This window comes from Mercenaria mercenaria, chromosome 17, assembly GCF_021730395.1.
Source record: "Mercenaria mercenaria strain notata chromosome 17, MADL_Memer_1, whole genome shotgun sequence".
NCBI lineage: Eukaryota > Metazoa > Mollusca > Bivalvia > Venerida > Veneridae > Mercenaria > Mercenaria mercenaria.
This window is the reverse complement of record NC_069377.1, coordinates 58,337,904-58,363,865: the sequence shown is the minus strand read 5'-3', so window position 1 is coordinate 58,363,865 and position 25,962 is coordinate 58,337,904. Positions and strand designations below refer to the sequence as shown.

Here is a 25,962-nt window from a genome sequence, read left to right as displayed (position 1 = left end):
CCCATATCATTTCTGATACCTTATAACAACGACTATTTGTTTTACAAATTTAACTTTTAATGTTGACCTGGAGGTATTCACCCACAATTAGCACGAAAAATAATGAAAGAGCTGAACATTAAAGACAATCTATGACAATGCACTTGAACGCTAACTGGACAGGTCAAGACAACATACTAGTATTATGCCCGAATCATGCAAAAAATTACCAACTAAACAGGAATCCAAACTGCCATGCCCTTATGTGCGGAACTAAAATTAGCTATAAACAAAATTTACGTGTACGAATTTTGCTATTTTAACTAAAACCTACTTGTTCAAAGGACAAAAGGATACAGTACACTTGTTTATACAGTTTATCCCAAACACAGACCTGCACTGACTAAACAGACGGATACGCTTCAAGGGGGTCCTCTTTGGTGGGACCCTGGTAGTTAGAGGTTTAGTAAAGACATTTTTTTATTTATTTATTTTACTTTATTTGCAACTCTCGACGCTTGGGGACGGCCGATGAGAAGCACATTTTACCTTGAAGTATATAAGCGCAGGTCTGTTAAGGGAAGCCGACCGAGACGACACTTCAGCCGACATTTTTTATAGTCAAGGCTACCTAACAGTTAAAGGGTTTTACTTTTATTTATTTTATTTACTTTGTTTTACCCCTTAAACCAATATAAAGCATGTACTTGTGCCCCCACAACAAAAGTACATAGTTGCACAGATTATGAAGACGTGGCTGCAGGCATATTATCTGCCAAACCAGAGATATAAACTAGCTATTTTTTATTTTGGGGCACAGACTGTCCAAAATTAATGTTAAACCTTGGATATATGGGCATTCTATCCAACAATTAGGGGCCCAGCCAATATTCTAGGGACTAAGGGCTACTGGGGCCCTGCTTATTTATATCCCTGCTAACGCACGCTTACACGCTTATAATCAGTCTATATATTTATCATTACATTTTTTAAGCTGCCGTAACCACTGGACGGCAGTATATATAATTCTTTTTAGCTAATAGCACATATACAAATAATTCCGCAACCAAGCATTCATGCTGACATTTCAGTCATTACACCACAAGGTACAATGAAAGGTACAATAGCTCACTGCTTTAGCCCACAGCGCCGCTGTTAAACTTATAAAGAACGAAAAACAACTCACAGCGCCCCATTAACAATTTGCCCATATCTTTCCCCTTTTTTTATTGATTCAAAATAAGCACAAATAAAATTCACTTAATAATTAAAAAAACTATTAGAATTAGAAAACTTATCTTACATAATCAGTGCTCAATGTGGGCCTTGAACCTGTGACCCCTCACACTTCGATAGTTTTTTTATTATTATTATTATTATTATTATTGTTATTTTTCTTCAGTTTGATGTGTTATCAACTGAGCTCGCCGGGTGGTTGTACTTGAAAACAAAAATAAAACGGGCTAAAGAGTGGAAAATGATAATTATTTGAATGTTTACACTTGCTTTCATAATATAAACAATATTAGCTGTGGTTCAAATTTAACATGCAAGCAGCATTTTCAACAGCCCTGGCAGACCAGACAATATGTGTGTGTGTGTGTGTGTTCGGGTTTAACGTCTTTTTCAACAATTTTTCAGTCATATAAACGACGGTGTCTACTTGTAGCAGTGAGCACAATGCCCAACTTTATAGTGCTGCCTCACTTGAATATCACGCCGTAGACACGTGGCATGATACCCCACCCAGTCACATTATACTGACACCGGGCTGACCAGTCCTAGAACTATCCTCTTAATGCTGAGCGCCAAGCGAGGAAGCTACTAGTACCATTTTTTACGTCTTTGGTATGACGCGGCCGGGGATCGAACCCACGACCTCCCGCACTCGAAGCGGACGCTCTACCACTAGGCTACCGAGGCGGTCAGACAATATGTGCACGCTCTTGAAAGCTTATAAGCTGTATAGTACTTACGGTACATATCTCCGCCCATATACATATGACGCTATTTGGACAATTTTTTAGCACTTGGCCTACAGTTCCCTCTTTGAGAGCTACGCCATTGACCTACTGTCTACAATATATCATTCTTAAAATATTACTTAGATTCTTTTTATCACTGAATTGAATTTAATGAACTTGATTAAAGAATACGACTCACCCGGTTCACCATTCATTTGTGTCTAAGAGCTCCCATCAATGAAGATGCACTTTGACCTTAACCATTCCAAAAGCCACGATAGCTGCTTGGTCCACATCCTTATTCTGAAGATCTTTATAGGCCTACCAATCATAATCCTTCAGGTTGTGGATAACTTCTCACGACGGAATTAACTTGCATTTTCTGAGTCTTGTAGTAAACAACTTCTACATACATTTAATGAATACCACGCGATCATCGCTTATATGCAAGATAAATTCAGTGAAAGTCTAATTTGTTCCATTGCTGACGAGGATTGAAATGGCCATTCGAACCACAGGCACTTGGTTGCACTGATGGTATGTCGAAAATTCGCTTTTTAAAGAATCTTAAAAATTTGGTCTCAGGATAGATATAAAGTGAATGTAATAATATCTAACCTAAAATTTTAACTTTTTTAATAAAAGGGATTCACTTACAGTAAATAATGTTTTTGAATACAGGGAGCACTGGTGCACGTATTAAAACCAACAAACAGTAGGTACAGGCCAATATAAGAAAAAATACTATCAGTGCAACCAAGTGCCTGTGATTCGAACGTAGCAAATCCAAAAACGAAATTCACGCTTTTTTCATTACAAATTGCGTCCAAAATACAAAGGGAAATAACTAACGCGCGACTAAATACTAAAATACTGTTCTCGACGCGACCTCCTTACTGGAACAGGGGTCCATGAAAAATAAACAGGTTTATTATGCACAACGGGCAACATAAAACCCATTATTTTCATATTCATCAAAAAAACACGTTCATAGATTGTTTGCAGATCCTGATGTCCAAACAAGTTTAAATCTATCTTTTGAATTAACATGAATAAATTTTGAGCTTCTTAAAGAGCCAACTTTTAAGACCGTAGTTTAATCTTATTAGGACTAACACATTTCCCAATTATGTAATAACGTTTATTAATCGTTCAATGGAGTTTTTTGTTCATGCATTGTTTACTTTAGTGTTTAGTTTAGTGGTCTTGATCCCAGTGGTGGTCGAACCCGTGACCACCTGGTTGAGTGGCCAACACCTTAACCACTAGACAACTGCTCCCATCAGTGAGAAAAGTGTGATAAATATTTTTCCTGTTTTTAGTATTATACCTTGTTTTCCAGTACTGTTAAATTTCCGGTTTGATAAGCCTATAAAGTATTTCTTACTTTCGTTCCCAAACTTCTTTTGCGCCCGCCCGCTTAGCTCAGTAGGTAAGAGCGTTGGTGTACGGATCGCGGGGTCGCGAGTTCGATCCTCGGGCTGGGTGTATGTTCTCCGTGACTATTTGATAAACGACATTGTGTCTGAAATCATTAGTCCTCCACCTCTGATTCATGTGGGGAAGTTGGCAGTTACTTGCGGAGAACAGGTTTGTACTGGTACAGAATCCAGGAACACTGGTTAGGTTAACTGCCCGCCGTTATATGACTGCAATACTGTTGAAAAACGGCGTTAAACCCAAAACAAACAAACAAACTTCTTTTGTAGCATTCTCTTGAAACACCATCCAATCCCTGCATTTTTTTTTAAATTTATTTATCTTTCGACTTCAAACATTGTAACAGTCTTCTTCCATCATGATGCCTTTGTGCACGTTTTTATTTTTCGTTACTTAACTCATTTGTAGTGTTACTGATATAAGTGAAGACTGTCTTATATGTGTCGAGCAATAGTTTATATTTTAAATAACAAGGCTTTACGTAATACTTGACTAAGGATTAAATATTGGTTCTGTTCAACCGTTACAATGATGTTTTCTTGCATATCAGGTTCGGATTTCCTGTGATTTCACTCTGTGGTATCAGATGACTTGCGTAGATAAACTACCTCTATTGCATATGTATAATAGTTTCGTGTAGTAATTATCATTCTTTACCTAAAACCGGATAAATATCAAGTACCTTAATAGGTCCTCTTTTTGTCCCTATTATACATTTCTCGATTTGAAAAAAAAGTTACTTTATGAAAAAAAAATAACGTTTTACTGCAGCTGATAAAACAAAATTATTACATTTCCTTTGTCTTTGTAACGTCATGACATACTTCCTATTTTCTGTGGTAATTTTCGGGCACTTTGATAATACGCAGCTGAAGGAAAAAAGTACTTTAACAAAGTCATTTGTTTGTTTCTACTTTACCATTATTTTTTGAACTTGGCATTTAAGAAAAATATTCTATTACTGGCTGTAGCTGAAGGTGGGAATGTCCGGCTCTCGGGAAGCTGTTTACGCGGTAACTCAGCAGAGCCTCGTTGCCGCTTAAACAGTCAGTTATCCTGGAGCCGGATATTCCCATCTGCACCCACGATCAGTTAAAGAATGTGATAACTGAAGTATTGTGTACATTGTCAATAACTTCTGACTGGCTTTACATGAAAACGCAGATCTTGTCTTTTAGTGAGGAAAGCTGTTTTAAATTTGAATTCTTTCTCGAAAGGAAGGATATAACTAACTTTGGAAAGAAAAAGATTTTTCAAAGTAAACGCCTGTACATAAGATAGTCTCTATGGAGCACCCAGGTTTACTTTATCATTTAAAGTTAAAAAGTCTGTGTGGGTGTGACTATCACACTTTCAAATAATTAAATGTTGTAATCACGCAGCACGATGAGCAAAAAACAGAAGAATCTTTAAATACGGTATTATCTACAGTTTGAGGGCAAACCATTACTAACTGGCACAACGCGCTTCATGGAATTACATGCAATGTACTTGAAGTTCCGGTGCACGCGTATAACAATCCAGATTTCTAATTATTTTGTTTGTAGTATTGTAAATTGTTAGTTCTGCTTCAACCCTGATCAAGAGCGTGACGTAGCATCATTCACACGTCATGAACATCAATCAAACGATCTGCAACATTTTCGTTATGTCAGTAGCGACCTAAATAACAGATATTTGAAATTAAAAGTGCGCGTTAGAACATTTAACTTGAGCGTAAAAATCTGTGTTAATGGACACGTAATCTTAAGTGCAAACACTTGCTTCATTCTTTTATCTTTCCACACCTTCCGTTCCCGTTTTCTCTTTTATGTTACAAAAAGTTTATTGAAATTAAAACTGTAAATGCAAGATGACTTTTAACATACAAATGCCAACCCTTAATTATAGTAAACTTGATCAATGTGCACCAGTCGCTGTCAAGAGTTGTAAAATATCTGTTTAACATTTCCGCCGCAGTCTTTAAGATAAAACGGCCCTTTAATATCTAACGTTCTTTCTGTCACTCTGTTGTCACCGTTTTAAGATTTCTGTTTTCAGTTTTGACAGACGCATATTTAAGGCAGAATAATTTTATTATCTATATGTAAATAAAAGTCTAATTAAATATTTTGAAACTGTTACTATCACAAACATAATTTTCTCCCCCAATTTCTTGAATATAAATAATATAGATAGACCACGTGGTATAATTTAAATAAAATTCAGACAAAATGTAAAATCTCTATATATGAAAAAGCGGAAGAACCGGTCAGGTTACAAAAAGGATAGTTGTCTACTGAATTCCTTGAATTTGGGATATGACAGATTCCGTGCAGGAGGGATGTTGTCTGATACAATTGAAAGACGACCCGGACGTCCAAGAAAAGTAAGGTTTCTAGATGTAACTTTATTTTGTGGGGGCAAAAGCTTCACCATAATGAAAAAATGAATCGTAAAAATAATTGTTTGAACTAGACCTTTTCACAAATATGCATGATTTTACAACATGATAAAAACTGTTTGTTATGCAAGCGTTGTAATGTTAAGCATGAAAACAAACAACGATAACCTCAAAAATAAATAGCTGGCATACATCGTATGTAATTGTCATTTGTTACGACAATTTTGGAATTAAGTGATAACAATATTTTGTCTTACTGAGAAAACCTGAAATATTTCATACATTATTTTGTTGTAACGTATTCGTAATTAAAATACTACAGTCACCATCAAGGAAACTTTTGAAAGCTCTTGCCAAGATTAGTGTTGCATTATTTGTATGAAATGTGTTACCAAGAAAAATAGCAAATGCATGCTTAAATCGTAAACTATATGTTCGGATACAAGCCTGAAAACAAAGATATACAAACTTACGATATATCAACTAAACTGTTCTACAAATCTCATATATAGCGACAGTGAAAATAATAATATTTCTAACGGGCCATATTGAACGGTCTGTATTCTATCTTGTGAATACTTGGAAAGTAATGTTTCGGTCATTTCGAAAACAAAATATATTTTAACATTTTAGAAATGGATGATCTTTCTTATCAAAGTTTTATGCGGCGCAACACGTTGCACAACGTAGTCTGGATAACTCATGAGGCTATTCAAATTTTGTATAATTATGACCATTGTCTTCTTAAAACAATCAGAGCCAAGACTGATGAAGTCAGAACTTTTTACAGAATTATATTTTCTACAACAAAGATCTTCTAGTCGGTAGCCAGACTAGGCACAACGAAATGACATGAACAAGTACCGGAACCATCTGATAAACATCTGATAGTGTCTCAAAATTTAACTACAAAGTGATTTGTCTCACAATTTTTCGCATACAACTATGTCGGTTAAAACAGGATCACGCTGAATTCCATATTATGTATTTTTGCAAAAGAAACATGATTTTTCTTTAGAGTTCATGTGGTACATCAAATTAAAATGGTGAATAATTTACAAGATTTATCGATCCTTAATTTCTATACCAGGAACATTAAAATTAAATAGCAGGAAGCATAATGTAATTCTGTTTGCAGACCTGATTCAGACTAAGTACATCGATCTGAAAAATCTATCATATCAAGTGAATAGAAAATGCTTTTAATGTCGAGAAATATCAAATAATGTTTTTTGAGATACCTCAAAATATAACTGTCATCAAAGTAAACCCGTATAGCGCCTCAGCAAAGAAAACCCCTTCACAAGAAATAAACTCTAAAACAGTTTGAATCCAAACTTTGGTATAAATGCTTGATTGAAATTAAGCAACATGCGCCATTTTCATTCATCTTTCTTTTTAGCTCACCTGTCACATAGTGACAAGGTGAGCTTTTGTGATCACTCTTCGTCCGTCGTCCGTCGTCAGTCCGTCCGTCCGTGCGTGCGTGCGTGCGTCAACAATTTCGTGTCTGCACGATAGTGGTTTCATTTATGATTTTTTTTTAACCAAACTTGCACACAACTTGTATCACCATAAGATCTCGGTTCCTTTCTTGAACTGGCCAGATCCCATTATGGGTTCCAGAGTTATGGCCCCTGAAAGGGTCAAAATTAGATATTTTGACCTTGTCTGCACAATAGCAGCTTTATTTATGATTTGATTTTTACCAAACTGGCGGCACACAACTTGTATCACCATTAGATCTTGGTTCCTTTCTTGAACTGGCCAGATCCCAATATGGGTTCAAGAGTTATGGCCCCTTAAAGGTCCAAAATTGGCTATTTTGGCTTTTGCAGCCATATAGAGACTTCGTTTATGGTTTTATTTAATACAAACTTCCAAAATATCTTCAACAACAATAAATCTTGGATTCCATGACAAATCAGATCCAATCGTAGGTTCCAGAGTTATTTTATATCTGACTACCTCCCCTGATTGTAATCAAAATGAATTTATATCAGTAAGTACTTATAGGATTATTTGAAATTTCATTATTGTCATTAGTTGGACTGAGCCAATCAGGGTAGATAACTATGGACTGATTTTATGTCAAATTACCTCCCTTTACTTCAAATTAAAATGGGTATATCTCCGTAACTAATGAAGATACTGATCTGAAATTTCATTTATGTCAACAGATTTATTTGGCAGATCCTTCTTTTGTTCACTTACAATAATCTTTTTTTAATTACTTCCCTTTTACGTTACTATAAATAGCTTATTTTTAGTAACTTTTTTTATTATTGGCCGTAGGGAAAAACTGAGACCACTTTTCTGTGGTACAACATGGATGGTATCTCCAATTTTTAGGTGTATTTTGACATATCTGTACCTTGTAAGATTTTTTTTCTTTTTGGTTAAATTTCCTCCCTTTGTTGTTCCTGTCCTTTCGTGTCCTCAAGTACAGTGATAACAGGTTAGCGATATAGGGCCATCATGGCCCTCTTGTTTTATATTTAGAATCACATGTATCAAATGATAGGCTTAATTACATTTACAGGGACACATATTTGATAAATATGTTCAAGGGAACAAATCTAAATATGTTTTTAATTGTTTTGATATAGTTAAGGTAGTTCTGCACGTTTGATAAACCGGAAGTGATGGCGTAGCGTCATTCATCCGGCAAACGTTTAATAAATGTAATAGTAAATGTATTACAATGACACTGTTGCTATCTTTCTAAAGTTAAAGTATGATACTAAAACATCTGACATGTTACGAAAGTTATGATCTTCCCATAGACTCCTATTATGAAGAATTGCGTGAGGTCCAAACTTTTCAAATCAGTCTAGCAAAAGAATCAAGCACACGATCTTGTCTTTTTTCTGCTGAATTTTCTAAGTATATTCTGTAGTTTTGAGAAATCAAAGTTTAATCAAATTCTACATTGTAGAAAAATTCGATCTGAACGTTCAGAACTACCGTAAGCACCAACATGGTCACCTCTCTATATGCGTTTTATTTACTCTGAACATATGCATTTGCTGCAAAAGTCAGTGTAAATGACAAGTATTTGATGTTTTGAAAGAAGCGTTAAGTATGTGTTTTAGTCGAATCTGATTCCCAATCATACATCAAACTGTGTGCTTTAAGAAATGATGATAAAAACATTGATAAAGTTTCAGCTGTTTTTCAATGAAATATACATATATGTTTTTCAGTTCTTGTTCATGTTGTTATACATGTAGCAGATATACTGATTTCATACAAGAAGGCACTTTTAAAGGATAGCTTTATTGTTGTTAGATGACAATTTGTTTGTGAAACTTTGGATATTTATGAATATTTATTTACGTTATTTATTAGATAAGTCATAAATTTGGTTTTCATACGTCAAACCTTGTCACTCGACCTCTTTATACTAGAATAATACTTTTTGATTCTTTGTGTGAAGATGTAACTGTGTTATTGCAGAATTAGGTTAAAGCAAGCTGGACTAAAGTCTGGCAAACAATTTTGCAACCAATGCATGCCTGCTCTATATATAGGAAGGAAAGGCTTGTGTGCAGCAACTTACTCAGGCATTTTCTGCTACTTAAGTCGATATATTATCCAGCATTAAATACATATATTGCCTTTTCTTCTTAAATGATCAAGGTTAATAACATAGAGGATATTTGTTTGTTTGCAGTGAGATATCGAAATATATCATCACCGATAAGGGAGACAATTGAATATTTTCACGAAGGCGGAGCCTGAGTGAAAATATCAGAATTGTCTCCCTTATCGGTGATGATATATTTCGATATCTCACTGCAAACAAACAAATTTTCTTTTTATTTTATGCTAGTTTGTGAAGATCAACGAATTATCTGTTTATTACGTGCATAAATGTTCATATAAATCCAATATTTCATGACGAAATTCGGATTTATTTAGGCTACCGTGTTACATATGATACAACCGCTAAATTACCATGGACACTTAGGAATAATATCGAATTTATACTGTGATTAGGTTCATAATCAACAGACGATTTTGTATTTTAAAACAAAGACAAGACATTTAAATTTTTGTGAAAATCAAAATCCGCAAACATTGACAAATCGATTAATAGAAGATATTAAAATTTCGAGGTAATCCGTCATTCTAGAATAACGGAACTTGTGATTTAGCCAAACACACGCTGTAGTCAGAAAAACATACAAGAAAAATAAACACTGTGACAATGCGTAGTTGGAAAATAGCCAATTTAAATTGTCATCATGGTTAACCAATGAGAAATAACTAGGCAAATTTAAACTAACTGAAGAAAAAAAGGATGACATTTGAACACAACTGGTCTGGCTTGATGAGTGGAAAGTAACTCGAGAAATTGATATAGTAAGGTATGATGTCTGTGATAATACACTAAGACATTACAACAGCTAAATGTGCTGGCATACTATCTCCACTATCGATAGAACCAAGAATAAAAGTCAGTAGGAATACACACATATACTGTAGCCTGACATGAATGGCAAGGCCTAGCAACCAAGCTGACAAAGGTAACATTATTTCTTTTGCAAATTAATTATATAGCTAGCCTGTTCTATATAGGATTGTCTAGCAGTTTATGACTAGTGTATGGCTTGAGTATTAGTGTAATCCAGTAATTTTAAAGGCAGCAAAGGGAGGTAATTAAAGAATATATTTCAAGGGAGATAATTCATCTGGAAAAAAAAGAAGTTCGGCACTGTGAGTGATATCGATTTATATCTCACTGCTATTTTCCAGTATTTCACCAATAAGCATAAAATAAATCAAAATTTCTTAATTTGCAAGTATGACGTTAATCCTAGACAAAAAACAAATTCAAGTACAAACCTGTACTGAATACATTCATAACCTGCGGTCATTTGTTAAAATATTCATTTCTTAATGCCAGTTTTATGTCAGTCGCTTCCTTTACAAGAGGCTAATGCGATGCAGAAATTTATAAAAAAAAATGTCCTCATATTCTATGTCATGAGAAATCTTTAGCTGTAATTTATAGCTTTATGTTTTCCGTTAATTTGAACATAACCGACACTTTGTACAACTTATATCATTTAATGATTGTTGTGAGACGACAATTGTTAAATCTGTCTAAACGTGGTTGCCCAATTTACTTTATTGCCAACTGATTAATTATACAAAGACTGCGTTATCAAGGTGTCAGTAATTAATACTTTTATTGCATCTATTAATTCAATATAAAAATGGACATTGTCTTGATCATTTATAGCTTTTCCCGATACTCGTAAAGTATATTGTAAACTAGCGTTTGCATGGTATCAAATTTAAAGGTCCATTACTAAGGGAAAGTGAGTAGGCAATTTTTTTCATAGCCAGTGCATAGACTTCTGCAAGACACTAAATAATGAAGATTGGCAAGTCAAAATTTACAGAAGGTCTTTGGAACTCAAAGAAATGTATGTGTATTATGTTGAAATTTCAATGAATCGACAGAATGACCCCCCAGGTCTTTTTAACTTTCTTCATACTTGATAGAAAAATAATTGTACATATACTGCGATTTATTTCGAATTTCTACATACCAACTTTCATTTTCCAATAAAATGAAATAGTTTCTGTGCTTTTTAAAAGAAATTAAAATGTTCACTTTCCTTAGTATTGGACCTTTAAGCAGTACTAAAATCAAGGATAAAGCAAGACCACTTCTCAAAACCGCATTCCTTTAACGAACTCCACTACAACAGAATGTGTATTAACGCAAAATACACAAAATAATGTTTGTATTTTGCATGAATTTATAATGTACATGTTGTTGGATTTTTGAAGCAACCCGTCTACAATATTTTTCCGTTACAACTTCTTTTTGTTGTGGGCCTACTTTGCGATGAATGGCTCTATGGTTGTGTTTTGGGTGCTCTATGCTTCCGGGAAATCTACCCCTACCTTTTATTTTTTATTAAAAACAAACAGACGAGAATCAAAACTTCACACAATATTCTGACGGTCCTGATTTTAATTAACCCTTACCCTGCTAAATTTCTATAATGAACTATTCCAATTTTCAGTTTGGACAGTACCATTAACTGTTTACAGGAGTGCTTACCAAAAGCACATTGACTGAATGGCGAACTGTGCAGATCTTGATCAGACTGCAAAGATGTGCAGGCTGATCATGATCTAGACTGGTCACAATAACAACAACAACAACAACAACAAACGTTATTAGCAAAGGATCCTTCGTGTCCAGAGTGATAAAGGTTATAATTGGTGTGCTATCTAGTTCTTTAAGGGTTTAATCGTTTATTGGTCTAATGACTTTAAAAAGCATTGTTACACAATATGATTTAGATATATATCAGAAACAAGAATGTGTATAAAAAGTGTTATATACTATAACTAACAACGACTTTTGTGTTAAAGTGTAGAGTATGAATATAAGTGAACTTCTGATGTTGGGTGTTGTTACTTTTATCATGATTACTTAGCTTTTCTGTCATACTACTGTAACCAAGATTTATTGACTCAATTGACAATGGACAATGGACACTGTCCGTATTATTAAAGCCTTTAATAAATGTACATGTCAAAACTAATTGAGGAAATTAGTCGTAAAATGAATATTTGCAGTTTGTTCAAATAATGTATACCGTAAGCATTTCATGTAAATGTCAGATTGTATTGCAATGTTTAAAATCAACGAATCTTTTTATTTACTTTAGATTTTACATTTACTCCAGTTTCACTTATCACCGCTTTAAATGCAATATGGCATTTAAGACATATTATTTCTTTTTCATTTATCACCTTACGCATATTTCTTACCGCCCTAATCCTTCTCGTTCTTTCATCCAAATTCCCCAACCCTTCCATTGTATAAATATGTACCTTGTTGGTGGACAATTGGAGCACTCTGTTTGCCATATCTTTCAATTAAGGGGTTTACTTGTAGATGGCTTGTTTTAAATTGTGGCTCCGGTTGCTTCACTTCACTATGTTTAGTTCTTCCACAGTCTTTTCTTTCATAAAAACATATGCGGTCGATTGGTAAAGGCCACTGCCTTCCAATGACTTGCCTCTCGCACTTATGGGTGCTAATTACGCATAGCCTTGTGTACACAGTTCTTTCATGCTAGGAAACAATCAGCTGACTTACTGAAGGAAGGCGGCCCCTCTCAGGTACCCTTCCGTGCCTTAAATATTGCCCGGAGGGGCGCCTGGAACCTTCATCCACAATAAAAACTAAACACTTTTTCAAGTTCTTAAACAACTTATAAATGTATTTACAAAAATAGTTTTGAGCAGATCATGCAATGTACCATGGAATAAATGTAGGTCTTTTGTAGTGTCTGTTTGGAATAACTGATAAAGTTTGCTTATTTCGCATTGTAAACTGAATATAAACAGAAAGATTGATCATTAGCCAACATGTTTACTATGAAATGCCATACACTTTAGGGCTTAATACATCAATACAATGTGTGGTTTTGGAAACAAATTTTATATAATAGAAATAATACTATCATCATTCTGAAGCACATAGAACAAAATTCTAAAAGACGGAGAAACAAATTCTTAAGAAAAACAACCAAAGAAAACAAATTTAACTGGCATTGACAAATTTTATATTATCATATATGAAGTTGATATCTTGAGACAATTCTTAAACAGCTATATTATTAATAAATATTGCCTTAAAGTCTAAATAAAAATAAACAATAGTGTGTAGATCACGTATTAAGTCTTTCAGGATGTAGGAACGAATTTTTTCTAAAGTTTAGAATTTTTTCATATCCTGTGAGCTTGAAGAACATTCGTTTCCAAGACAAACAAGAGAAGAAAAAACAGGTCATCGAACTCATTTTAATTTTATAGGGCATTTTCTTCACCCACTGTTTAAGCATTTCTGAAATTTTGTAAAATTTTAAAAATGGTGGTACTTTATAAAACATGTATATCACATTTGATGTTATAGGGATTTCAGGTCTTAGAGGTTAATATGAATACAAGGTGATGTCAGTATTATATATGCATAAATGTCACTAACAAATCTTTTTCATATTTACATATTGACCTAATTACCCCACCCACTTTATTTTCAATGGAAAGAAAACGTATTTAGATCTACAAAAGATGACGTTCAGAATTTTCAAAATATTTTGCAGCATTAATGACATACTAGAATGCTTCAAAATGGAAAGAAAAAAAGTTGTAGTCACCGTGCATCTAAGGGATTTATTAAGCAAAAACTGTTAAAATCTGGTGAATTTTGATACTTTTTGTTCTTTTTGTTTTAATTTATATTTTCTAGATAATATAAAGTGCTATTTTGAAAACTTTTTTTTCAGTTATAGCTTCTTATTATACGTATCAGTCAGGAAAATATCAAAACCAAACCTTATGTACTTTAATAGATATTTGAAATTACCTACCCCTACCCCATTGTAAATCTTACGTCAATTTTAGGCAAATACCAGCCAAAAATAAGGATGATTTTTTTTTCGCAAATAGAAGAATCTATTTGGTTGAATAGTACATTATTAGCTAAATTTTTAATTATTTAGCATTAATTTTTGGCAAAACTTTTGTTAGAAAGCAATATTCGAAGAAACATTTTTCAAAATGGCGGATATCCTGGGAAATAAAACCGCTCATACATCCTTAAATAGAATGGCGAAACAAACACCCTCGGAATAAGAGTCAGGTAAGAAGTCCTTCCAGTATTACAGCTACTTTATGGTATTGAAAGAAAAAGCTGTACGGTGGAGAAGAATAACAATACTAGATTGCAAAGGCCTTTTGCTTGAGCATTAAAGACCTATTTAGTTACACCTGAAATATTCTATAAAGAAACACTGGATATAGCGGTCAACCGCAACAAATACTGTGCGGTAATTTGGAAGCAAACTGAATGTATTATTTAGATATTATGCTTATTTTAGTCGCTAAATCTCTAAAACAAACAAACAATCTAAGTCTAGTTTAAATGACCTGATTCTGTGGTTGGATGTAACAGGTTGAACGCATCGCATATATATATACCCTTTCTTACAATCTTACCAAAACAACACGTGGTCTAACAACCCAAACACACTTCATCGCACGTTACAATTGCAGTCCAGTTACAATTGCAGAATGGTCAGTTGAGTTTTGTAATGGTTAGCGCTAATATTGCTTTTGTATGTTTAGTAGTCTACATAAGGAAAGAAACGTAGTATTGTTCACGACAAAGAGGTTTCATGTCCGGTGGAATAATTTCACGTTAATTAAAACTAAAAAATATCAAATACGTTTCTGTTTTATTAAAACATTTAAATGCCTATCTGTCAAACAGTAGATGAGTTATGGTAGCGCCGCGTTTTGGTCACTTTTAGTAGGTCTACACAACGTCATCGTATGAATATTATAAATGCCTATTTCAAAATTTCAATGCATAAGAAAAATGTGTTTTGAGATAAGCGGTTTTGAATACTGGGTTTCTACTGTATCATATATTTCGTGTAAAATGGAAAAAAAAATCTCAGAATAAAATTAATTCGGAGTGCTTCCAAATGATAAGCCGTTAGGGCAACAATGAATTATACAATAGGTTCTAGAAAGAGTGATTTGACTTTAATAACAATAAAATCGAAGTCGTATTTCGTCTGCCTAATGCCTAATGCCTATTTGAATTTTCTTTCTGTTTTTGTAAAATAGCTCCAGTTCAGAGTATTTTTCATGAATATAGTTTAAATAAGTCCGGTCTCTGTGTTAATATGTGTTATTTGAAACAAAACTAATGTTAATAAGTCTAATTGCCAAAACAGTGTAAATTGAAACCAATTGCATTGAGAACATCTTCATAACTTTATAGCAAACAAGTAAAACTCTGGTCTGTAGCGTTTCAGTAGTATGCTCCTAATATATGTTTACGCTTATTTAAAGGGATTTTGTTGTCCAAGTTTTGCTCCAGGGAGGAGATGTACGTAGGAAAAACAAACAAATATATGCTTGTTACAACCAAAAAAATCTTGCTTCATATTTGTATAGACCATGTTCTGTGGACATTTTGAGACAGTAAGCCGCGAAAGTGTGTAGGCGAAGAACAAAAATAGTTTATATAACATGATGCAAGAGGTTGACACCTTCCAGTTTACACGATGATTTCAGTAGAAACAAGCACAACATCCGCTGACATGTGTTAAACACATATAATAACACCTTATAAAATGTTCTAAACATCGCAAATTAAGTTTACACTTAATTCAAACTAACTCACCTAATGAACATCATAGTTTTAGAAAGAAAACAAAAGACTTCTTGTTTATAAATGCATTCAACATCTAGATGCGTATTAAGTTTTTTTTGTATGCATAATTATAATAATTATGACATTGCACAATATAAATCATAAAATGTGTCTGCTTAGACAGAAACTTTGTTACATTTTTATGGTACAAATTTCTTTCATTTGTACTTTACATATTCTGTTCATATACATATGTCCCTGTCCAGACAGTACTTTGATGTTCTTCGTCTTGCATTTTATTGTAAGGTTATTTCGTTACAAGGATGTAGTCTTAAATCGTGGTTTTGATTATATAAATCGCAAAAATTTCAATATCACTTCTAAGGCTTATATATTGAAGGACGAAGTAAGTGTAAACGTGACAAAGAACAGTTATTGAATGCTGCAATTCTTAAATCTTATTGCAGTTAGGAATTAAGCCTGTCATGCATTCGCTACAAAGAAATTAAGTGCCTTCAGACACGACTGGCTTTCTTTTTCTTTTTCTTCTATAAGTAAATTCAGAAAGAAATGCTCTAAATTATTTTGGAGACAAATGCTGAAGAGCAGCCTAAATTCGAAGGTTGTTTTATTAGAGTTAGCAATCTTGTCAAAGAAAAATGATAACGAGGATATTTGAATTTGTTTTTATTGTCTTTTAAGGTCTATAAACTTTCTATAGCAAAAGGAAAATGCGCGAGAAAATAATGGTTGTCTCATAATCACGGATTCCAACAGTTCTCAACATTTCCTACCTTTTGCAATATCTTTCTGAGATCACATCACAGTTTTTTTCCTATTTTCATTATGTGGAATTTTTCATTAAAACTAAGGTCAAACACCACCACTACAATTTGAAAATAGTAAAAAGCACAGGTTGCCTTTCACAACATAAATGAAAATGTTGCAAACTCGGTTGATTGAGTTTGTTCATGGACAGTAGTGGAAATGCAAGCTACCGACTACGGCCTCAAGCCCCGGGATGAGCTGAACTCAACATTTACACATGTTACAAAGTCTCAAGTTACAGAAGATGGTTTAGTGTGCTTGATTGACTGAAATGCTTTTGCATCAAATACGACCTCTAGCATTCAGCATGGACCATGTTAAACATAAAAAAAGGTTATTTGGCATCTAAAAATGGTACTGGCATGTACTGAAATTTCTCAAATTTATATTGAACAAAGAAGTCCAACTATGCAATGTTTTAATGTATTTATGCCTAACATTTGATACGATACAAACGATATAATAAATATACGCGTACATGCTTTTATTCACACACTTTGACGAAACGTGACTATAGGCATGAATGCCTGCTGAACGTTTTCAATGAGTCTCCTGCAAATATGCTACTCGAACTTTAGAAATCTCTCTGTACAATTTTTAAAATTTTATTTTTCTCGGTATTGAAGGTATTGCAACCGCATTACACATTATCCGTATTCGATTTCAGCATTTCCCGGTATTTACGGAACGTGCTCTCATTGAGCTACATTTAAGCAGTGTGTTAAAGCCCTGTTAGAGCGAGCTGCTGTGTGTAACTGTATGAAATTTTACAGCTGTAAACTACCTGTACTTTTGTTTAAAATTACAGCCATGATTATTTCAAATTTCCACCTGTATATTTCATATAACAACATTGATTTTACAGCTGTAGTTTTCAATTTACAGCTGTAAACGACTGTAAAACAGTTCGAATTATGCAAATGAGATACAGCTGTAAAAATCTTACATTTGTAAAAATGAAAAAGTTACAGCTGTAAAAATGCATCAAGGTTACAGCTGTAGAAATAATACAGATGTTGAAAAAGAGGAAACTATTTTAAGGGACAAAAGCCGAGGTACAAAATGTGTTAGGATGAATTGTTATTCTCTAGAAAATGTAGCAGTTACCACAAAAATGGCAAAATGAAAGATCTTGTAAGTAAACAACAATATGAAATATGTTTACAGTATAGCATTTGCAAAATGCAAGAGTAGAATACAAAGGAGAAACTTGATATTGTTTATAAAACTTTCTTTGCCATGAAACATGACAACTTTGTAATTATCTCTCTTCAAATATAGTGTAAATAGTTAATGCATGTACTTATATATGTCCTTGTACAACTATATTACATGATAAAACAGTTGCACTAACTCAATAACGGTTAAAATTCCAATATCTTAGAAGATGTGGTGTGTCTGCGAACTTCAGTTATATCCCGCCAAAATTAAATTACAAATGGCTGACTGTACTCGTGTTTCCCTCCAGAAAAGTTACAGCTGTAATTCTGAGACATGACCATTTTACAGCTGTAACTTTCAACAGTATTTTTACAGCTGTATTTTTTAGAACTGCATGTTTTACACCAATTTCAACAATATTTCTGGTCATTTTCCATTTAAAGGTCTTTTACAGCTGTTATTTCAAAATACAGTTCATGTACAGATGTTTTACAGCTGTAAAACAGTTTCACTTTGTACAGGTATTTGCCTTTAGGCCTGTTTCGTCCGTGCTTATGTTTTTTTGTTTGTTTCTCTGCTATCCTCAAATGCATTGAGTACATGCACATACAGATTTTTAGTGTTTTTAAATATATTTTACACGAGCATTTTTATTTACATATGTGTCTCTTTGTTACAAATAGGTGTGGATAAGTTTTATTTACATTGTACTGTTACTTAAGAAAACTTAATAGTGTCCGGTAAATCTTGGAGATGGTGGGATAAAGAGTGACTGTTTGTGCGCAATCGTCAGTATTAAGCTTCCCAGTGCTGTTCTGCCATTTACAGTTCTAAGATGAAGCTTCACTGTGTTTTTAATAAGTCGTTTTTTCTTCTTGTCCTCTAACTTTTACTCTGCCTTTGTTTAAATATGGTAAAGGTAAAGGTCTTGTTTATTATAGCGTCACCCCTATTGAAAGGGCCAGCCAATTTGGCTTATAAGACACCTTTATAGTGCGTACCAATTACCTCCCAACTCCTACCACTATGCCAGGCGCCAGGCGGATAAAAGTCGGTAACCATTCATTTAACTAGCTCGCGGCTCACGAACCGGCCTTTTCGGAACGAGTCCAATGACAAACATCCCCCGGACGAACGGTCCCCATGGGGCTCGAACCTTCGACCTAACCAACCACTGGGCCACGGTGACCGGTTTATATGTATATAATATGTATAGGTCTATCGTTTATATATACATAAACGGCTGTCAAGTTTTGATTTTGGGATGTTGTGTTCTTTGAAAGTGGCTTATCTTGCTGTTTAAGATCTATATCGTTGTTTTCATTTTATTCGTATACATTTGTCTCGTGCAAGAATTTCTTGTGTCAGAAGTGTATCCTTTATATGCCTGAATTTGCTGTGTTACGTTTCACTGTGCACTTCATCGACCTCTATGTTTGTAATGTAGAAGCATTAAGACGAGAACAGACTAATCGATAGGACCTCCGAAAGTTAATATATCAATTAAGATAAATATCCATGTATCCTTTCTTAAATCAAGCTAGATATGATGATTACCCTGTTTTATCAACCATTAGAACTGACATCTTCAGTAAACAAGTTTAACAAAACTTCCATTTTTTCTGATCGCTCGATGTCCGGCGTCTGTCGTCTGTCTGTCTGTCTGTCCGTCTGTCGTCTGTCAACATTTGGCTTGTGTAAGCGATAGAGGCTGTATTTTTCAACTGATCTTCATGATATTTGGTCAGAATGATAACCTTGATGAAATCTAGGCCGAGTTCGAAAATGGGTCATCTGGGGTCAGAAACTAGGTCACTAGGTCAAATCAAAGAAAAACCTTGTGTATGCGATAGAGGCTGTATTTTTCAATTGATATTCATGAATTTTGGTCAGAATGATAACCTTGATGAAATCTAGGCCGAGTTCGAAAATGGGTCATCCGGGGTCAAAAACTAGGTCACTGGGTCAAATGAAAGAAAAACCTTGTGCATGAGATAGAGGCTGTTGTTTTCAATTAATCTTCATAAATTTTGGTCAGAATGATAATCTTGATGAAATCTAGGTCGAACTCGAAAATGGGTTATCTGGAATCAAAAATTAGGTCACTAGGTCAAATCAAAGAAAAAGCTTGAATATGCGATAGAGGCTGTATTTTTCGATTGATCTTCCTGAAATTAAGTCAAAATAATAACCTTAATGAAATCTAGGCCGAGATTGAAAATGGGTCATTTTGGATCAAAAAGTAGGTCACTAGGTCAAATCAAAGAAAAACCTTGTGTATGCGATGGATGCTGTATTTTTCAATTGATCTTCATGAAATTTGGTCAGAATGATTGCATTGATAAAATATTAGTCAAGTTTGAATATGGGTCATCTGAGATCAAAAATTAGGTCATTAGGTCAAATCAAAGAAAAACTTTGTGTATGCAATAGAAGCTGTATTTTTCAATAAATCTTCATGAAATTGTGTCTAAATAATAGCCTTGATGAAATCTAGGTCAAGTTTGAATATGGGTCATCTTGGATCAAAAAGTAGGTCACTAGGTCAAATCAAAGAAAAAAAATTGTGTACGCTATACAGGCTATATTTTTCAACTGATCTTCATGAAATTTGTTCAAAATGATTGCCTTGATAAAATCTACGTTGAATTTGATTATGGGTTATCTGGTATCAGAAAGTAGGTCACTAGGTCAAATCAAAGAAACACCTTGTGTATGTGATAGAGGCTGTATTTTTCAACTGATCTTCATGAAATTTTGTCAGAATGATAGCCTTGATGAAATTTGGGTCAAGTTTGAATATGGATAAGCTGGGTTTAAAAACTAGGTCACTAGGTTAAATAATGGAAAAACCTTGTGTATGCAATAGGGGCTGCATTTTACACTGGATTTCATAATATTTGTTCAGAATGGTTGCCTTGATGAAATCTAGGCCAAGCTCGAATATGGATAGTCTAGGGTCAAAAACTAGGTCATTAGGTCAAATCAAAGAAAAACATTCTGTATGCGATAGAGGCTGTATTTTTCAATTGATCTTCTTGAAATTTGGCCAGAATGATAACCTTGATGAACTCTAGATTAAGTTTGAATATGGGTCATCTGGGATCAAAAACTAGGTCACTAGGTCAGATCAAAGAAAATACTTGTTTATACTCAAGATTTGTTTGCTTCAATTTTAATGATAATTGGTCAGAATATTTTTTCCATGAAATCATTAGGTCAAACATGTTTACACTGTTATGGTGTGTTTCCCAGGTGAGCGACCTAGGGCCATCTTGGCCCTCTTGTTTACTGTATTGCTCCGAACAACGTCTATGTATATCTACGTTATTTGTACCTTTTCTCAAACACTGTAGAAATGTTTTCAAAACGAAAACGCCAAAATAACATAAAAAATACACACACAAAAAAGATTGTGTGACTTTCCTGCTCTGTTCGTGAAAAAGACCGAATGTCTCCCCGGCATAACTTCAAACTTCGGTACGCATCCTCATACAGGCACTTGCCATCCGCAAGCCATCTTGATTGCGTCCTGAAATTGTCAAGATGTAACACAAAAAAAAAACTCCAAGTAGTGAGGAATGAATAATTAGAAGTTTGTGATCTTGGCTTACATAAAGTTCAGTCTTAATTTTGTAATTTACTAATAAGACGACATGCTATTTCAGGAAAATATGCGTTTACATCCTGAAGAAGATGTAAAAATGTGACCCAGCAACTTATTTATGCAGATCGCTAGGCGGTTAATGCGAGCCAAGCCAGGAAGCTCCTGTAAATACTGGTTGACACATGAAGGCCTGATGTTTATCTCATCTTTTTGGTGTGTATGTTTGTGACAACACATTTTTTCTTACAAGAATAATGCATTTTACTTGTCATTTTTCAAAACGTCAAGCTTTTAATTTGTTATGAACGAATGCAATGACATAATATGCACAATGTGAAATTTTTAGGTGTATTTTATGTATGCTTGCTTATAAAATGACACAGAGTGCGCGTAAAATAAATTGTATAAGCTGTGATTTTCACTAGTTGCACTTCAGCGTTCTCCTTACATTGTTCAAACACTGCAACGATACATTTGAAGCATGTTTTCTGTGTATAAAAAGGGTGTACATATGTAATAATTTACATGTAGCTGCACACTGAAACCATTTTTTTTTTCTGACCGTTTATTTCGCTCACGTTCGCGTCATATTTAAACAGAAATAATATTGATTTTGCAATTTCCCGTCTTTAATACTTGTAGATATTAAACTTATTTATCAAAAACTGTTCCTTTATTTTATTCACACCAACACTAGCTATTCTATTGCTAAAACATTGTTGAGACTAGGCGGGAAATAGTGACTATAAGTTAATTATGTTTTAGTAGTATGTCAAATACCTTATAATTTAACTTCTTTTTCCACACTTTTATCTTTTTTGAGACATAACGAGCATAATTTCACCGATGTTAGTATCGTCTGGTTGTTTTACAGTGCTGCCATTTTTCATATGTATGAGCCTTTGATTCTAAATTAGAAATGCCTATCTGCACATATGGCAACTATCACTCCGGTTGAGCATATTGTACCGTAAAATTTGAAAAGGCATTGCTAATGAAACTGTCTTTACTTTGTTCGTTTTATGTCGAGACTAAGAAATTTTCTGGTACATGCTCTGGGTCATTAGATCTTGAGTTTTTTGTATACATTGAACTTTTGCTTTTTTAAGAAATTCTGGAAAACAATCTATTGGCAACGTTTGTCACTAAAGTCTTATCATTTCTTTTTGAAAACAGACAGATATATAGATTTTTGTTTCTTTCAGCGGAAGACTGAATTATCAGATGCAATAGTTTAACAAGTGGTGATAATATGAAAAATATTTGATATTTTATGTAAAACATTACCTCGTTGTTTCATGTTTTTCGGTTGTTTTAACACAAGTTTTTGAAAAATTGAAAAAACGTGACTCGCCACCAAATTTCATCTTTTTTTAAAGTTACTGTACACTGAATGATAACCTAATATCAAACTGGTACAAAAATTTATGTTAAGATAGTAATTTGACGTTCTATAGATAGATACTGCGAAAATACTTTCGTTCCTTGCTCGTTCGCTTAAAGATTTAAACATGCTAGGACTTGCATGTATAAATTCACATATAGGTTATTCAAAAGTTAATGGTTCAGGCTTATATAACTGCACGTGTGTGATATTATCATTTAATAAAGTCTATGACAGCCATATAAATGATTTCCTGCAAGGGATGGTGCAAAAAAAAAGAAAGAAAAATATTGTTCTGACCATGACATGTTGAACTATATGGAAGGTGACACCAGGAAAGAAACCTTGTTTCATCATTTATAAAGCAAGTGTCAAAATGATTAATACTTGTATACTCTGAAGAAAAAAAACCGCTTCCTCTTACTAGTATTAAAGAACTGTACCAACATGTACAGCGTCTTTGTCACGGAAGGAAAAATATTAAGGATATTTAAAGTTTTATACCAAAACGAATGCGTTACAAAACAAAACGACAAAATCAATGCGCTAAAGGAAAGTTTAAGATTTTTGCTAAAAGGGCCAATAACCAAAGGTAAAGAAATTTTGTAATTCATAAACGTTTTATATGAATGCCATATGTATTGAGCTTTCGTTTAATGCGTTACTGTCAAAAGACTACCAGGCTCGAATACAATGATACATGCTCTTGTATGATCACCCCCTGTAACGGAAATGCTCTTGTATGATCACCCCCTGTAACGGAAAGGAAAAATACATCACAAGTGACAAACTAGGTGCGATCAAAGCTAAGTATGCTTAACTTGATGAGTCGGAACGCTTATGTCAACTCCAGCTTCATGGTTGTAAAATGCAGTAAAAATGACAAATTCAAACTGTTTTATTGTTAAATATGCATATTATGCGTTATACTTGTCTTTTTACATTAAACATGCTAATTTAAGCACAGTTTTACGTATTTCCGTGTAAAACAAAGCCAATGAATAAATTCACACTGAAATTTATTGTTCTTGGTGGAGAAAGGGTCAGTTACGACAGATTGTGTAATTCATATAAATATGCACTGTTAAAAGGTTTTCACTACGTCCGGTACGTAAGGTTGTGAATGTATGCCACTTGGCACAGAGACAAATGATTTGTGTATGAAATTACTGCGTTTCCCTTTGATAACAATACATAACATTAAAATGTTGACCCAATTAATTGTTGGTTTCCAAAACGTCGTCATGTACATTCTTAGTTAAAAGGGTCATGTTACAGAGTTAAATCTTATTGATGCTGTTTCGTGTTAACACGTAAGAGAAAATTGTTTGCTTTCGGTAACATGCTAAAAATGTAGGTTAGTTAGGTTGGTATTCTTTTTTTTTTTATTTGGAGGGTGGGGGGTGGGGGGTGGGTGGGTGGAGGTGTTTATTATGTGGGACTTTTCGGAAATTATTTTTGTGTCATAAAATGAATACACATAAGGGGGTTATGCTTTTGGTGCATCAGTAAGGTGATTTTTAACCTCACTGACCATGTTTAAAGCATAACAAGTGCAGATTTGTAAAATTTCCAAGGCCATAAGAACATTTAGGGTCGGGCCAAAAATTTAGGGTAGGTCGGGATACCGAAAACAAACAATTTTCCATGATATATATATATGATATATATATGCCACATTATTTTACTTAATATTATAAATGGGTATTTGTTTACTTATTTAAGTGTATTGTATATTTTTAGTGGGTGCTGTACTACTTTATTCATTAATGTGTACCGTACTAGTTTACTCAGTAATGTGTACTGTACTAGTTTACTCAGTAATGTGAATTGTACTAATGTGTACTGTACTAGTTTACTCAGTAATGTGAACTGTACTAGTTTACTCAGTGATGTGTGCTGTACTAGTTTACTAAGTAATGTGCGCTGTACTAGTTTACTCAGTGATGTCTGCTGTACTAGTTTACTCAGTAATGAATGCTGTACTAGTTTAATCATTAATTTGTGCTGTATTAGTTTACTCATTAATGTGTGCTGTACTAGTTTACTCAGTAATGTGAACTGTACTAGTTTACTCAGTGATGTGTGCTGTACTAGTTTACTTAGTAATGTGCGCTGTACTAGTTTACTCAGTGATGTCTGCTGTACTAGTTTACTCAGTAATGAATGCTGTACTAGTTTAATCATTAATTTGTGCTGTATTAGTTTACTCATTAATGTGTGCTGTACTAGTTTACTCATTAATGTGTACTGTTCTAGTTTACTCATTAATGTGTGCTGTACTAGTTTACTCAGTAATATGTTCTGTACTAATTTACTCATAAATGAATGTTGTACTAGTTTACCCAGTAATGTGTGCTGTACTAGTTTACTCAGTAATGTTAATTGTATAATGTGTGATGTATTAGTTTACTCAGTGATGTTTGCTGTACTAGTTTACTCAGTAAGGTGTACTTTACTAGTTTACTCAGTATTATGTACTGTACTAGTTTACTCATAAATGAATGTTGTACTAGTTTACCCAGTAATGTGTGCTGTACTAGTTTACTCAGTAATGTGTGCTGTACTAGTTTATTCTGTGAGGTGTGCTATACTAGTTTACTCAGTAATGTGTTCTGTACTAGTTTACTCAGTAATGTAAACTGTACTAGTTTACCCAGTAATGTGTGCTGTACAAGTTTACTCGGTAAAGTGTGAGGTACTAGTTTACTAAGTGATGTGTGCTATACTAGTTTACTCAGTAATGTGTAGAGTACTAGTTTACTTATTAAAGTGTACTGTACTAGTTTACTCAGTAATGTGTACTGTTCTAGTTTACTCATTAATGTTTACTGTACTAGTTTACTCAGAAATATATGGTGTACTAGTTTGCACAATAATGTGTGCTATACTAGTTTACTCAGTAATGTGTACTGTACTAGCTTACTTAGTTATGTGTATTGTAGTAATGTGTACTGTAATAGTTTACTCCTTAATGTGTACTGTACTAGTTTACTCATTAATTGATAG

At 33.8% G+C, this 25,962-nt stretch overlaps 1 protein-coding gene across 2 annotated transcripts in view; it reads left to right on the top strand.

Moving 5' to 3' along the window:
• The first annotated feature begins 5,615 nt into the window (after window positions 1-5,615).
• LOC123536362 (prestin-like) overlaps window positions 5,616-25,962 on the top strand; it is a 45,306-nt gene continuing 24,959 nt past the window's right edge. The window contains exons 1-2 of one of the 2 annotated variants that reach the window (XM_053528289.1): window positions 5,616-5,751; window positions 21,631-21,782. Coding sequence is in view for 1 of the 2 variants with exons in the window: in XM_053528287.1 (XP_053384262.1) it covers window positions 5,707-5,756 (50 nt within the window). In the remaining variant the exon portion in view is untranslated. Of the gene's footprint in view, window positions 5,757-21,630; window positions 21,783-25,962 lie in introns of both variants that reach the window. The other variant, XM_053528287.1, reaches the window with a different exon arrangement.